The sequence below is a fragment of the Castor canadensis genome, chromosome 17 (genome assembly GCF_047511655.1).
Source record: "Castor canadensis chromosome 17, mCasCan1.hap1v2, whole genome shotgun sequence".
NCBI classification, from domain to species: domain Eukaryota; kingdom Metazoa; phylum Chordata; class Mammalia; order Rodentia; family Castoridae; genus Castor; species Castor canadensis.
Genome location: NC_133402.1, coordinates 41,964,537 through 41,979,099, shown reverse-complemented (window position 1 = coordinate 41,979,099; position 14,563 = coordinate 41,964,537). Strand labels below are relative to the sequence as shown.

Sequence of the window (14,563 nt, the reverse complement as noted above, 5' to 3'; positions counted from 1 at the left end):
ATTTCACAGCCAGATGTCATGCCCCTCCATGAAGGTCCATGGAGCAAACATTCCAGGGCCCTCCACACTGGCTATGGGGGGCGGGGGAGGGCCCTGGTGACCCACTGTCAGCTGCATGCCACGGGAAAATAGGAAAACATACACACGACAAAGAATCAGAGCTCTCCCACTTATCTACCTTCACTGTTGCAGGGCTCTTCGTGCCCCAGCACACACTGCAAAACCAAAAGAGAGAGGAGAGAGAAAAGCTGCCCAGGGAGTTCCCTCTTTTAAAGCTATCATCTGCTCCTGGCTCAACTGTCCCAGAACATCTGTCACTTACACTGAAGCTAACTGCTTAAGCAGATGGCATGTGAGTCAATCTTCCTGGTCATCTAACTTTCCGTGGCCAGATTCAGAAGAGATTTGAAGTTCTCTCTTTGAGGGTGTGTCATTTGGTCCCTCCAAACCCTTGCTTAAGGCTACTGTTCAACTCCCTTTTCTTTTGTACTAGCTGTGCTATTTTCAATCTATGTAACCATAGAAAACTGTTTGTCTTCCCCTCCCCTTGTTGTGGCACTGGGGTTTGAACTACACAGGGCCTCTGCTTGCTAGGCAGGCACTCTTCAACCTGAACCGCACCCCTAGACATTTATGCTTTAGTTATTTTTCATATACGGTCTGTTTTTGCCTGGGCTGGACCACAATCCAGCTATGCCTCTTGCATAGCTGAGATTTCCAGCATACACACCACACCAGGCTTGTTCTTTGAAACAGGGTGTCACTAACTTTTTTGACTAGGCTGTCCTGGAGCCATGATCATATCTCTCCCTTCCAAGTAGCAGAAATTAGAAGTGTGAGCCACCACATCCAGCGCACTACTTGTCTTTTCTGTTTCTCTGTTTTCTCATCTGGTAAATGGGGATAGTAATACTGGTATTTACAAGGAACACTCACTGATGGCTCCTTGCCCTTGTCCCTTCTACTGAGATGTGTCACCATCTACCCTGCACCTGCCTGCAGACTTTCTCTAGCAGCCTAAGCCTACCTGAGTGCACAATAAGCCAGAAATGCCAGAGAGTTCACACCCCTTAGGAAGGAGTTTCCCAGCCAATGACAGATGGCATCGTGCATTTTCCCCTGGAGAGTGGGACAGCTGTGAGACACTTGTCTCTAAGCCCCTTCATATGGGACAGTTCTGATGCTAGTGATGCTCCCGGAGAGCACTGGCAGGACTGGGTCCCTGTGTCTGAATTGCTGACCTGCTGGAGCACAGGCTCCTCCTGGTTACCTCACCTCCCTGAGTTTATTCTCTAGGGAAGCCCAACCTGAGACAGTTGTGTGAGCCATGTGTGAATCGTGCCCTTGGCGCTCCAGGCCAGTCTGCTTGCTCATTGGGATGCATGTTGTTGGATGATTTTGTCACTGTGGGAGCATCACACAGTGTACTTACACAAACCTGGATAGCGTGTCCTATTGTACACCTGGGCTAAGGTGTAACCTATTGCTCCTAGGCTACAAACTATACTGAATACTGCAGGCAATTCTAACAACTGGTGAGTCGGTGAGCAGAGAGCGTGAAGGGCAAGGACAGGATTGCATACCATGACAGTGCACATCTGTAATCCCTAGCCCTTGGAAGGCTGAGGCAGGAAGATATGGACTTCAAGGCCAGCCTAGGCTATATTAGTGAGACCCTGTGTCAAAAAAATGATGGGTGACCAAATACATGCCTGTGTGAACATAGAACAAAAGCCACTAACATTTGTAAACAAAACAAAACAAAACAAAACAAAAAGGTTGGGGGAGGGATAAGAAAGAATAATGGGTTGCTTAATGTGAGCAAAGTACATTATACTTTGAAAATAGCACATGAAATCCCTTTCATATACTAAAAAAAAATGAAAATAAAAAACTGAAAAAAGTTACAGTAAGCTAAGATTAATTTGCCAGCATGAAAAGAGTTGCCATGACAACAAAGCCTTCTTCAGGAGACTTCCTGATGCACCTACCTGGGGTCTACACTCCCTGCAAGCAGCTGCCTTTTGGCTTCTCCCAGACCAACAGTGAGGTCCACTCTCAGGGGCTTAGAGACCCTGACTTCTGGAGATTCAGACACCAGCGTGTGTTCTAGAAGGGAGAGCATGGGCTTAGGACAGGTATATTCCCTTGTCCCATGCAGAAAAACAAGGTAGAAATGGTCTTTTTGAAATGTGGGGTCCAGAACAGAGGCTCAGTTATGGGAATCTAAGAGTGTCCCCCCAGTTCAACAAGCCTTTCCATAGCTGCAACATTCCTCCACACCATCCCTTCTGTGCAGAGAGGGATGTGTGTGCCCATGCAAGGCCTCCTTCTGAAGCCTCATTCAGAACTCAGCATCAAGGGGAAGTGGGGGAGTCAGTGAAGCCCCCTGGCCTTGGGAATCAGGGGCCAGGTGCATTTCCTTGGCTGCACAGTGAGGGCCACAGCAGTCATCATAAGGGCTGAGATAAACCAGGGAAAAAAGGGTTCAATAAACTGAACAGCAGCAAATGAAGTGCAAAGAGGCCATATCAGCGTTCGCTGTCGTCCGGTTTTCTATGGTTATGGAAGAAGCCTGTGCCTCAGCATGGGCAAGAGGCTTCTCCAGCCTGAGCTTACATCTTGGGCAGCCAGATCACTGGTTTTCCTCCCAACATTGGACAGTTGCATGGGTGTTTTTATTCTTTTTTATTCACACTACTTATGAGAATAATGCTGAGTTTCTGAAGTAAAATATCTTATCAAGCCGAGAGCCAGTGGCTCACGCCTGTATCCTAGCTACTTGGGAGGCAGAGACCAGGAGGATTGTGGTTCAAAGCCAGTCCAGGCAAACAGTTCCCCAGACTCTATCTTGAAAAACACCAACCTAAAAAAGGGCTGGTGGAGTGGATCAAGTGGTAGAGTGCTGCTGGCCCAGAGTTCAAATCCTAGTACTATCAAAAACAAAAATCTAGGGGCTCGCAGAGTGGTTCAAGTGGTAGAGTGCCTGCCTAGCAAGCACAAGGCCTGAGTTCAAACCCCAGTACCACCAATAAATAAAAAATAAAATCTAAAGAAGATTTTACTCCAATCCCTTAAAAAGGTGACCTCAGAATGTTAGATGAACCCTTTCATGGAGCTCAAGGCAATATTAGTTTCTTCTTTTTTTAAAAAAAACTTTTATTTCAAATATAACCCTTGAACTGTAGAAAGGATTTGTGAGGTCAAGTATAAATGCTAAATGAGATTCAAACAACACTGCTGAATTTCTGCCTCATCCAGCTAAGAGCTTATACATTTTTAATGAGTCAAAAACCAAAGGACAATATGCAACAGAGACTAAGTGACCGTCAAGCCTAAGACATATACCGTTTGGACCTTTACAGAAAATATTTGTTAACCTATACTCAAAATGGTTGAAAGACTCACTGATTCTCTTCACTGTTCATTTGACAGCTACTCCTTCCATCTCTTCCCATCTGTTCAGAGTCAACACTATGGAATGCGTGGTTCTCGGTCTACCAGCAGTCATCTACAGGGCCATTTTGGGGTGGACTCAAAAAAGGCTTCGAGCAGCCTCTGGGACTGAGCACAATGTCCTGAGTGGTTTGTGTTGGAGTGAGCACAGCATGTAACCAACCTAAGAGAAGCAGCCCAAACACAGCTCAAGAAGACTTCCTGAGTCTTTGATTTTTTTGTTCACCCTGGCTAAGTCAGAAGAGGAGCCTGGGTCTCCTGGTCTTTATTCATGATCATATCTTGTGGTCTCCAGGAACAGACAAGTTGCTAAGAATGGAAACTGCCTTAACTGGTAAATGTTTGGTACCCCTGCAATTCTTAGCTACAAACTGTATCTTTGGCTACTATAGTCTTTGGCTTCTTCCTTGGAGAAGGGGTCACTCCCCTCAATCTGTAGCTTCAAACATCACCAACCCAGCCACTTTCTCCTGGTTCCAGCTGGAGGTTGGGAGGAGAGAAGATTTTTCTTGTCTTCTAACTCACAGTTTTAGAATAATCAATGTCATAGCCCAATTCTTTCTTTCAATGCCAATCCTTTCACACTTACCTTCAGTCCTGGAGGAAGGATCTCTGGGTGATGGACCTGGATGAGTGTGATAGTTACCAGTACCACAACACTCACAAACAAGACCACCAAGGTGATGATGGCTGGAGTTCGGGAGAGGGCCTTGAAACCTACAATGGGAAGACCCAGAAGACACATGAGGGAAAAGTGGGAAACAGGCACTGGGCTTTTGGAGAACCCACGGACTGGGCACATAATTGTGCACATAGGTCACTTCTTCTGGCTTTTAAGATCCATGATTGTACAATGGAATAGCAACTGGCTGTTGACACCCACTGAGCCTTCCCTCAAAACTGTAGACTAAAACAGTGTTTGCAGAGAGAAAGGCAGAACCTAGTTTTCTGGAATGTCTCAAAATATATTGTGCAAATTACTGACCATTCCTGAGATATTACGATAACATTTTAAAAGGTATAGATTAAAACCTGTGTTCTATTAAAGCAGATGATGTCATATTTTATTTTAAGTGAAAGAAATTAGCACCATGCAGAATTAGTAAATTGAAAGGATTTCATTTATGTGAAGTTCTAAAGCAAGCAGGTAACAGAAACCAGAACAATGACTGCTTGAAGGTTTGGGGTAGGGATTCACTGGGGAGGAATGTGTGGGCTTTTTCTAAGGTAATAGAAATACTCTCTCTATATAGAATTGTGGGGTACAGGGGTGTGCACTTTGTCAAAACTCATCAAGCTTTTCCTTTGGGAAAACTTGAAAATCCAAGTAAGTCAGCTTCTTAAGTACAATCTCTCTTTAAAAAAAAGATTCTTATAAAGTACTCCCATGATCCTAAAACATATACTTTCAGAAGGCAAGAATACCAATTTAGGGGTAAAACTTAACATCTATCTAATTCACTGTGTGAAGTTATACCTGTTTTTTTAAGATAAAAAAGACAATTAAAATATTGACTGAATAGTAGTCTTGCTAGAACTATGAAGACATAGCCATAAATGCTTGAAATATGATAAACACTGGCATCACAGATAAATTCAGAGAATCCTAATTCTAAACTCAGAGATTCCTCTTACCAATTGGCTATTTAATTGTAAATTAATTAAAACAAAATGGCTGAGCTCCAAATCTCATTAGTCATATTTCAAAGAGCTCAAAAACTGACCATGGCCTTGAGACTACCACATTGGACAGCACAACTCTAGAACATATCCACCATTGCATAAAGTTCTCGTGAACAGCAACAGGGTGAATCCTGCCCTATTCCAGAACGTTTGCTCTTAGACCACCACAAATGTATCCTTTACTGCTTCCTTACTTCTAGGAGATGTTTTCCTGGAAGAAAACAAGACATGTACATGCCACCATGATAGCATTAAATGGCAGTCCCAATATCCAGTCATGTCACAACACGCATTACAGTCATGCAGTCAGTCTCAATGGCTTAGAACAGCCAATTCTTTCTACCTTGATCTCCTGCAGAACGATGTAGTCACAGATACTTTCTGATGTCAAAAGTGGTCACTTAACATCTTGATTCTCCCACCTTGTCATTGGAAGCATAAACTGGTAGAACATCAGTGGGGACAATGTGTCAATATTTACCAAATTACAGATGAGCATACTACCTGACTCTGCACTCTATACCTTTGGGGACCAGCTCCACACATGTGAAATGATTTACCTACAAGGTTCTTCACTGTAGAGTCATTTGTACCAGCAAGTGGAGGAGAGACAACTGCTGTGGAGTTGAACTTCAGAGAATCTGAAGGGGCCCTAGACCGCTTTTCTGTGATGCTGGATAAAAGTACTCAAACCAGCCAAGAACCAGCTAATCCACACAGGCATTTGCTTTCAAAGAATTCACACCAGTTTCAGTAAAAGAGGATTTTTTTTACCCCAACAAGACATGATAGAGATTTCATCTGCCAAGTTAAACTTGTCCTTTGGAAGAATGTAAGAGATTAGTTTGGATCTCGGATGTTACAGTAATGTGTTAAAACTTCAAAGTGTTTTGGAGAAAACCTGTAAGTAAAAGAAAACCATCTTCTTAAGCACAATCTCTCTTCACCAAAAAATTCATAGAAAATTGGCCTTTATCTCCTAAAATCATATCCCTTGGGAAGACAAGAATTTAGGGCATGAGTAAAGAACATGTGTCCACCAGGCCAGGGTGTGATATGTAAGCGGGCTCCTGACCACAGCCACGGGACTGGCCTCCTAAATCCTCTGCACTTCAGCGGTTTCCAAGGAAAAAGCTGTGATTACCTCAAGCAAACCCTTGCCCAGCAGAAAAGCTTATTACAAAGCAAAATGGACTAGGCTAGGGCTCATTCATTTAAGAAATGCAGCCCAGAGCAGTGCTGTCATTAGGGCTGGCCAAACATTGTAATTGTGAGGTGTCTACCTGAGCGTGGGGAGGCCACAGCCAACCCGGCTTCCACATGAGCACCTCTAAAAATTGCTGGGGAGGCAGGCCTGAAGTATGTGTGTGTGTGTGTATGTAGGAGAGAGAGACAGAGACAGACAGACAGACAGACAGACAGAAGAGAGAAATTCCCCATCTGTGCCTGCAGTATCACAACACTGACCCAGTGGGGGTGGATGGTGTCACAAGCACTATGCCAGAAACAATGTTTGGACAGAAATATAGGCAAGATCCGGGACATTACAATTCATCACAAAATCAACAAGATTCCAGCACAAACCTTACACACAGGGAGGTAAAGGAAACCACAGGGCCAAATTAATGGATTATACAAACCGGAAAAACCATTTAAGTGAAACAAGCATGTTAGTCCTTGTTTTCTGTGGCTTTGATGAAAAGCATTACTTTTATCTGAGGAATGCCGGTGTGGTGGCGAAACCTGGGGGAGCCTCTGAGCCTCAAACCCGAGAGGTTAAACAGTCATTTGCAGGGGACAGGGATGAAACATTGGAGGCCGAGGCTGGGATTCTCACGTGGTTTGTCTAAACCACGCTTGCTGTGGGTTGGGGACACTAACCTGCTTGCTCACATGGTTGGCGGGTCATCACAGTGAACATCGTTTCTCCCGGCTGCCAGTGAAAGAATACAAAGTGACAATTCGTGCATGGCCCCCGACTCTAGAAGTTCAAACACCTTGCACATATGAAAGCAAACCCACTGCACTTTCTTCAAATCAAAATCTCCCTGGAGACAGTGAGCCCCAACACAGAACTTCAGAGACAGACCCAAAGCAAGAGCTTAAATTTTACTGTCACCCCAAATGTAAGACACGGAAGAATGGGTTTGCAGAAACTTTTAACTAAAAACAATTTTTACATTTTAAAAGTCTATTCCCCGACCCCTGTGGAGTGTTCCACCTGTACACACACACGGCGGAGGGGGGACGACACAAATCTTTTCACTGTGAACATCCACGAGGCTGCAGGCTTTTCTTCAAAGCACATGAGCAAGGCGGGTTTGTCTCCCCCTGTTCCCGGCCAGCGAGCCTCGGGCCCCCTCCCTTAACGACCGGGAGGGCACCTTTAGCTGCTGGCTGAAAACAGCTGTAAAGGGATGTCAGGCCTGGGGTCCAGCGCCCCACGACCCGGCAGGGGTCCACTCTAAAGTGCGGGTCCACACAGCCGCAGGCGGCTGAGCCCCAGGGCATCTCCCAATCGTGTCTCCCCAGCTTGGGGCGTGCGCCCCCCGCGGGCTGTCGTGGTCCGCGTCCTCGGCTCGCTCCCCTCCGGCCCTCCGCGGGGTCCGATGGCGGTTCCTTCCCTCCCAGCCCCCAGCCTCAAGCAGCCCGCTTCTGCTTCCTCCCCAGTCGCTCGGGCCCGGGCCGGGTCCCCAACCTTACCTGCGCGCTGCCGATTGCTGCCAGGCGGCCTGCGCTCGGAGTATTGGCCCCGGCGCCCGGGAGGCGGGGCGAGGTGGCGCGGGGGTGGCGCAGCCTCTCTGGGGACCGCCCCTCGGCGGGGTCAAGGCCAAGCACCTCTTCACCTTTCCTTGTGTCTCGCACTCGCACCTTCGGCCCAGCCTTTCCTAGAAGGGGAAGACAGGGGCGAGTGCCCCAAGGGCCACTGTACCCAGCCCTCAACCATCAGCTCCCGCCCCAGGTAGAAGAGGAGGGGGCGCGGCTCTGACCCCCATCCGCGGGAGCCTGCGGGGGAGGTCAGCTTCCACTGCCGGGCCGCGGTCAAGGCCAAGATCAAAAGATCTCTCTTCTAGCTTCCTCTACCTTCACTTCAATCCTAGGTGGAGGGAACAGGAACCAGGAACCAGGAACCAGGCAAAGACTGGACTTTCTGTGGGAATGCCTGACTTCTTCAGTGCCCCCACCCTCGTGGGGCGCTGTGCCCTCTCTGTCGGTAGGGGTGGAGTGGAGGGTGAGAGGGGGCAGGCAGGTGGATCCCTGGATCATCTGTGAGGAGCACAAAGCATTCAGACTCGGTCGCACATTGTAGCCCAGGGACACCGTGGTATGCCCAGTGACATCCTTATCGGTTACTGAGCAACACTTTGTACCCTGAGTGTCATTAGGCCAAAATTCAGGACAAGCACAGCCTGGAAGGGGCCACATAGAAAAGATAGAAGAGAGAGAGGGAAGGAAAGGAGAGGGGAGGGGTGGGAGGAGGGAGGGGAAAGACAAGGGAAAAGTAAGACCCACAACCTGGGGGCTGCTGTGGTCCAAACGTCTCAGGGGTCTGTTTCTAGTGCTGCAGCAGCGCTGTCTCCTGGCCCCTCAAGTGACCCAGGGACTCTGGAAGGTGCCAGCAAAAGACCTGAGCAGGATCTGTTGAGCCATTCCTTCTGAGCTTCTGGGAGTCTGAAGGAAGAGCTGAGGCTCTGGTGAGGTCCTGACCTGCCTGCTATCTCCTAGATCCAGGTTTTTTGTCCTGTGCAGGTGGGGCCAAAGCCCCTCTGAGACAAGAGGATCTTATTAAGACAGGAAAGCCCCTGCTTTGAGACCTTTGATCTGGAGACGAGGCCCCCAAAGGGAGGGCTGTGTGCGCACAAGAGCTAGAGTTGAGTGGAGAGGGCCCTTGCTGGGGCTCCATCCAGGGTCTGCTCTAGGGCATCAGCCTTCAGTAAGCTCTGCTGGCTGCGTTTCGAAAGATAAGGTACATGGCAGAGTCCAGGGTCCCTCTGTATCTAAGGGGACACTGCATACAATCGGTCAGGTAGATCTGCTCTAAGAGATGCCTGCTGACCTTGAAATTTCTGGTGACTTCTGGGGAGTTGGGAAAAGATCCTGGGCCTAGGGGATGTTGAAATGAACTTGGTGCTAGAATCCAAAAACAACAGTATGTGCCAGCTTCCTCTCTACAGCCTCATGAATGTGAGTACAAGCCTCGTCTGCGAGCTTTGGAGTCTCTCTCTTTTTATTTTTCCAAACCTTCCTGGAAGCTCTCTGCTCAGGAACTATTCAAATTTCTTTACAAATCCCAGACTAGTCCCAGCCATTCAAACGGGCTGGGGACATAGCTCAAGTGGTAAGAGCACTTGCAGAGTGAGTGTAAGGCCCTATGTTCAGTCTCCAGTACTGCAAACAACAACGAAACAAACTCCTTCACCATTAATCGTCCACATTTAAGGGCACACATACTTCCTCTTTTGCCCTCCACAAATAAAAATGCACACACTTGTGTACATAAACCTTCACAGCTCTTTCTAATTATAAAATAATACAGGTTTGTTTTGCTTGATACGTAACATATTATAAAGCTACAGTAACTCAAACACCCAGGTTTGGGCACAGGCATATACCAACAGATCTGAAGAGCAAAAGAGATAGTCTGATACCAGACAAGCTGGGATGGCATGCGAAGATGATAAAGGGAGAGAGAAAGGACAGGTATCTCATAACTGGTGTTGAAACTGCTGGCTCACCACTTGGAAAAGAATCCCAGTCTCTCATCATGTACAAAAATAGATTTCAGATGAATTAAAAATTTAAGTAGATAAAGAATTTCATGTCCTAAGAAAACATAGACATAGGACAGTGTCTTTTATCATGAGATCAAAGCAGGAGGATGAACCACTGTGAACCCTTAAAAATGAAAACTCACTGCACTGAATGACATCCAGAAAATGATAAATTAGGGGGAGATGTTTGAGAATGTGATAGCAGATTAAACAACCATAATACTGAATGAGGTCCTATAAATGTGTAGAAAAATAATATTTAAAATAAAGAAATAGACAAATGATATGCACTGGCCAATTTACAAAATGGAAAAGTGAGGACAAAATGTATAAATGAGGGGTAGGCATGGTGGTTCATGCCTGTAATCCCAACTACTTGGTAGGTAGAGGTAGGAGGATCTCAGTCTGAGGACAGCTTAGGCAAAAATATAAAACTCTACCAGAAAAACTAAAGCAAGAAGGGCTGGGGGGATGGCCCAAGTGATAGAGTGCTTCATGAAGCCCTGGGTTCAAAACATCTATATATGTATAAATATACATATATATACACACACATATGCATAAATGGTCAATAAACATGACAGATACTCAATTCTATCACTTACTTCAAATAGCCAATTAAAACATTAGTATCTTTAGGGAAGATATTTTTCAGTGATGATGCTGAGTTGGTTTGGAGGTAAGGGGGATCAGGCCATACAGCTTCTACCAGGTGACAGGTACGTCCTGTACCCCTCCAGAAGCTTTGGGCTGCAGTGTGCTGCTCTCCCTGGAGTCCCCCAAGGCTCAGGGCTGGCCCTGTTCCCTCCTCACTCTGTGTTCTGTTCTCAGCTTGGTCACCTCATCTGTGCCCGTGGCTTCTGCTGTAGTCACAGAAGCCTCTCTGTGCATGGATCCCTCTCAGATCCATGCACAGGACCCTCCCCCTGTCCCTGCAGACCTAGAGAGTTTCATCTGACTACTTTGGGGTGTTCTACAGGAACCTCACACTTCCGGGTCTCAGGCTGAGCTCATCTTCCCCACCAAGTAACAAATCCTTGGGTCTTTCTCACCTCTGTGGGTGCCACCCACGCATCTGGGACCTGAGGTCTTGGTTGATCGTCTTTCTCCCCTTCCGAAAATCATCTGGTCACCAGTCACTGTTGATTCTAACATCCCTCTAATGCAAACTTCTGTCTCTACTGAGCCAGGGTTCTCAATGTGGGAGTGGTCCTGACCTTTTTCATTATATGCCCATAATAGCTCGTCCCCCCACCCACAGTGGGACAAACAGAAATGTCTCTAGACGTTGTCAAGTATCTTCCAGGGAATAAAATTTCCCTGATGAGGGCTCCTGGTTTAAGCTACACACAGCTTCTCCTGGGTGTTGCAGCACTCTCTACAATCTGTGTTTTCTTCCTTTCGGAGCCTTTTATCCTACTGCCACCAGCCCCATCTCTTTATTTATTTTTTATTTGTTTAATTATTTTGGTGTTTTGACACAGGATATTGCTATGTAGCCCAGGCTGGGCTTGAACACATGATCCTCCTGTGTCAGCCTCCTGAGGGCAGGGATTACAGATGTGCCCCACCATACCCAGCTTCATTTTCATTTTTTGTGGTGAGAACTTATCTAAATCCTCTCTTCTAGTTACTTAAAAGTACATGTATAATATTGTGAACCATAATTACCCTACAGTGCAACAGAGCACCAGAATTCTCCTGTTTAACTATAATTTCTACCTTTTGGTCAATCTTTTCCCATCCCTGCTTCCCTGCTACCCTCCATCTGGTAACCAATACTCTTCTCTCTTCTTCTATGAGATCAGCTTTTTAAAATACCACAAACAAATTAGGACATCTGGTACTGTCCTTCTGTGCCTGACTTATTTGACTTAACATCCTCCAGGTTGATCCATGTTGCCACAAGAGAGGAGTTCATCCCTTTTTAAGGATGAATAGGGTTCCATTGTGTATATGCACCACATTTTATCGTTCTTCCATTTCTTGATTACTGTGAATAGTGATGCAAATAGAAGTGCAATGTCTCTTTCTTATACTGGTTTCTCTTGCTTTGGATAAATTTCCACAAGTAGGATTGTTGGATCCTACGCATCAATTTTCAATTTTGTTTTAACAGTATGGAGGTTTGAACTCAGGGCCGAACGCTTGCTAGTTAGGTGCTCTGCATCTTGAGCCTCTCTTCCAGCCTTTGTTTTTTTGTGTGTTGGGTATTTTTGAGATAGGGTCTCTTGAACACATTTCCCCAGCTGGCCTTGAACTGCCATCCTCCTGATCTCTGACTCCTGGGTAGTTAGGATTATACTTGTGTGCCACTGGCACCTGACTATTTTTAATTTTTTGAGGAACTGCCATACTGTTTTCTATAATGTCTATACAGATTACATTCTTGCCAATGGTATATAACAATTGCCATTTCTCGCCTCCCCCACTGCCCTTTCTTTTTTTGTAGTACTGGGGTTTGAACTCAGGGCCTACAGCTTGAGCCACTCCTCCAGCCCTTTTTGTGTTGGGTATTTTTGAGATAGGGTCTTGGTGAACTATTTGCCTGGGCTGGCTTCAAACTGAGATCCTCCTGATCTCTGCCTCCTGAGTAGCTAGGATTACAGGTATGAGCCACCAGTGCCTGGTTAGTCTTTTGTCTTTTTGATAACAGCCATTTCTACTGGTGAGGTGAAAAATATTTCCTGGTTTTGACTTGCCTTTCCCTGATGATTGATTAGCTATGTTGAACATTTTTCCTACAGCTCCATCTCTTTAAAACACAAACCTTGGAGTCTTTGCATGAGGGGCAGAGAATGTTTCTCTCTCATTCCCCCACTTCTCCCTACTTTATCCTGCTATACTAAAATAAACCCTTGGCAATCTTCCAAAAAAAGTAAAAACTACTCACAAATCTCACCTTGTCAAAACCCTGCTTAAAAAGTTTTCCTGTGCTGGCCATTTCTCATTGGATTCACAATCAACTCTTCAGTGTGACCAAGCAGGCCCTTCAGGGCATGGTTTCTGTGTCCCTTTCCAGCTTCTTTAGCCCTAGCTTCTCACATTATCCCCGAGGGCAGACCAGCCCTCCTTCTGGTGGTTTCCAAATGTTCCACGAGTCTTTGCCCACGTTTCCTTTGTCTGTAGGGCCTGACAACTCTGTTTGTTTGTTTATTTGCGGAGACTGGGTTTCACTTCTTAGCCCAGACTGGCCTCATGATCCTTCTGCCTCAGCCTTCCCTGTGCTGGGATTACATGCATACGCGCACACACGCGGCCACACCTGACTGTGCCTGTCCTTTTATCTCTCCAGTGAGCTCAGTTTTATATTTTTTCACCTCAGCCTCTTCCTGACACTCCCTGGTCTGCGTTACACATCCAACTGGGTTGGGTTCCTCAGTCATGGACTTCCTTATCAGGCATTCCTTGCTTGTCAGCTAGAGTGTCACCTAGAAAGTGACACTTGTTGCTACCACCAGAAACAGCAGTCTCAGGGTGTCAGCCCATGGCATAGTTGGCAGGTATCAGGTGTCGTCAGGTCACCAGAGCATACAGAACTCATGCAGGAACTGGATGGAAAACTCTTCACTCACTCAAAGAAGAGGCAGAGCAAGACCTGCTTCAGTTATGGGTCTTGGTCCCCTATGACATGGACAGCAGGGCTCACCCCCCAGTTGCTGCAGGTCAGCACACACCCCTCCTGGGTGCAGGCCTTCTACCCACCCCCCAGTGGGGTTGAAAAACAGAAAGCTGGGATGTGCCTGAGGGCCACTGACCCATGCAATTAAGCAGAGCAAAGGACACATCAAACCTGGACAGGGAAAGATATGACATAGCAAGGAGACAGGCCTGGGACAGGTTGTGAGAACTCTTCATCTGTATGCAAATGACCCTGGCCCAAAGTCACTCCTGTGCAACCATGCAAGCTGAGAAGCTGTACCTGACTGCCCTTTCCAGCAGTCCACTCCCCCACTTGGTGGCAAAGCATTTCAATCTGGTAGTGAGGCAGGCTACAAGTAGGAAAGGAAAGGTTCAGGACTCACATGCAGATTGCCCAGGGATCGCTCAGATCACCCTCACCTGGCCAGGAATCACCCATGCCCCTCCCCCACTCATTGATTATTGGATGGGAATCACCTGGTTCCTCCTTTCCCAGGCATTAGTATAAGTTTTAAAAGTACCTGAGAAAGAGAAGCTCTCTCTCAGCCTCCAGATTCCACCTGGGCTCACCATACTCCCCTTTGTATTTTCCTTTCCTAACTTTTAATAAATCCCTTTACACCCATGTGTCCTGCCATGGATTCTTCCCTGTGGGACACAAAGAATTTGGAAGTCTTCTAATCACAGACTGCACCAGCATCATTACAAGTAGGACCACAATTTGCCTGGTATGTAGAGGTAGAGTGAGTCGAGTGAGGACCCATGTGGGTGTGGTTTGCCTGCAGAGCCTCCCTCTCATTTTGAACCAGCACTTTATTTGGGTCACTAGGAGAATCAGACCCAGGAGGATGACCAGATGCACTTCACTCAGAAACTCCAAGGAATGAGGCTTAAAAAATCTAGGAGGGCTGAAAGTTTATAACTAATAACTACCTGACATGTTCCTTCTATGTGTCTTTTCCTTCCAAGTCCACTTCTTCCTCCTGCAAACAGTCATCTTGGAACCACCC

At 46.5% G+C, this 14,563-nt stretch overlaps 1 protein-coding gene across 2 annotated transcripts in view; it reads right to left on the bottom strand.

The window, feature by feature from the left end:
* Positions 1–8,251, bottom strand: part of Entpd3 (ectonucleoside triphosphate diphosphohydrolase 3) — a 36,593-nt gene extending 28,342 nt beyond the window's left edge. Inside the window, exons 1-3 of one of the 2 annotated variants that reach the window (XM_020177486.2) lie at positions 7,843–8,251; positions 7,021–7,072; positions 4,046–4,173 (exon numbers count right to left, since the gene is read on the bottom strand). In XM_020177486.2, the coding sequence (XP_020033075.2) occupies positions 4,046–4,173; positions 7,021–7,060 (168 nt within the window). In that variant the 5' untranslated portion in view covers positions 7,061–7,072; positions 7,843–8,251. The remainder of the gene's footprint in view (positions 1–4,045; positions 4,174–7,020; positions 7,073–7,842) is intronic. The other variant, XM_074060256.1, reaches the window with a different exon arrangement.
* Between the last annotated feature and the right edge of the window lie 6,312 nt (positions 8,252–14,563).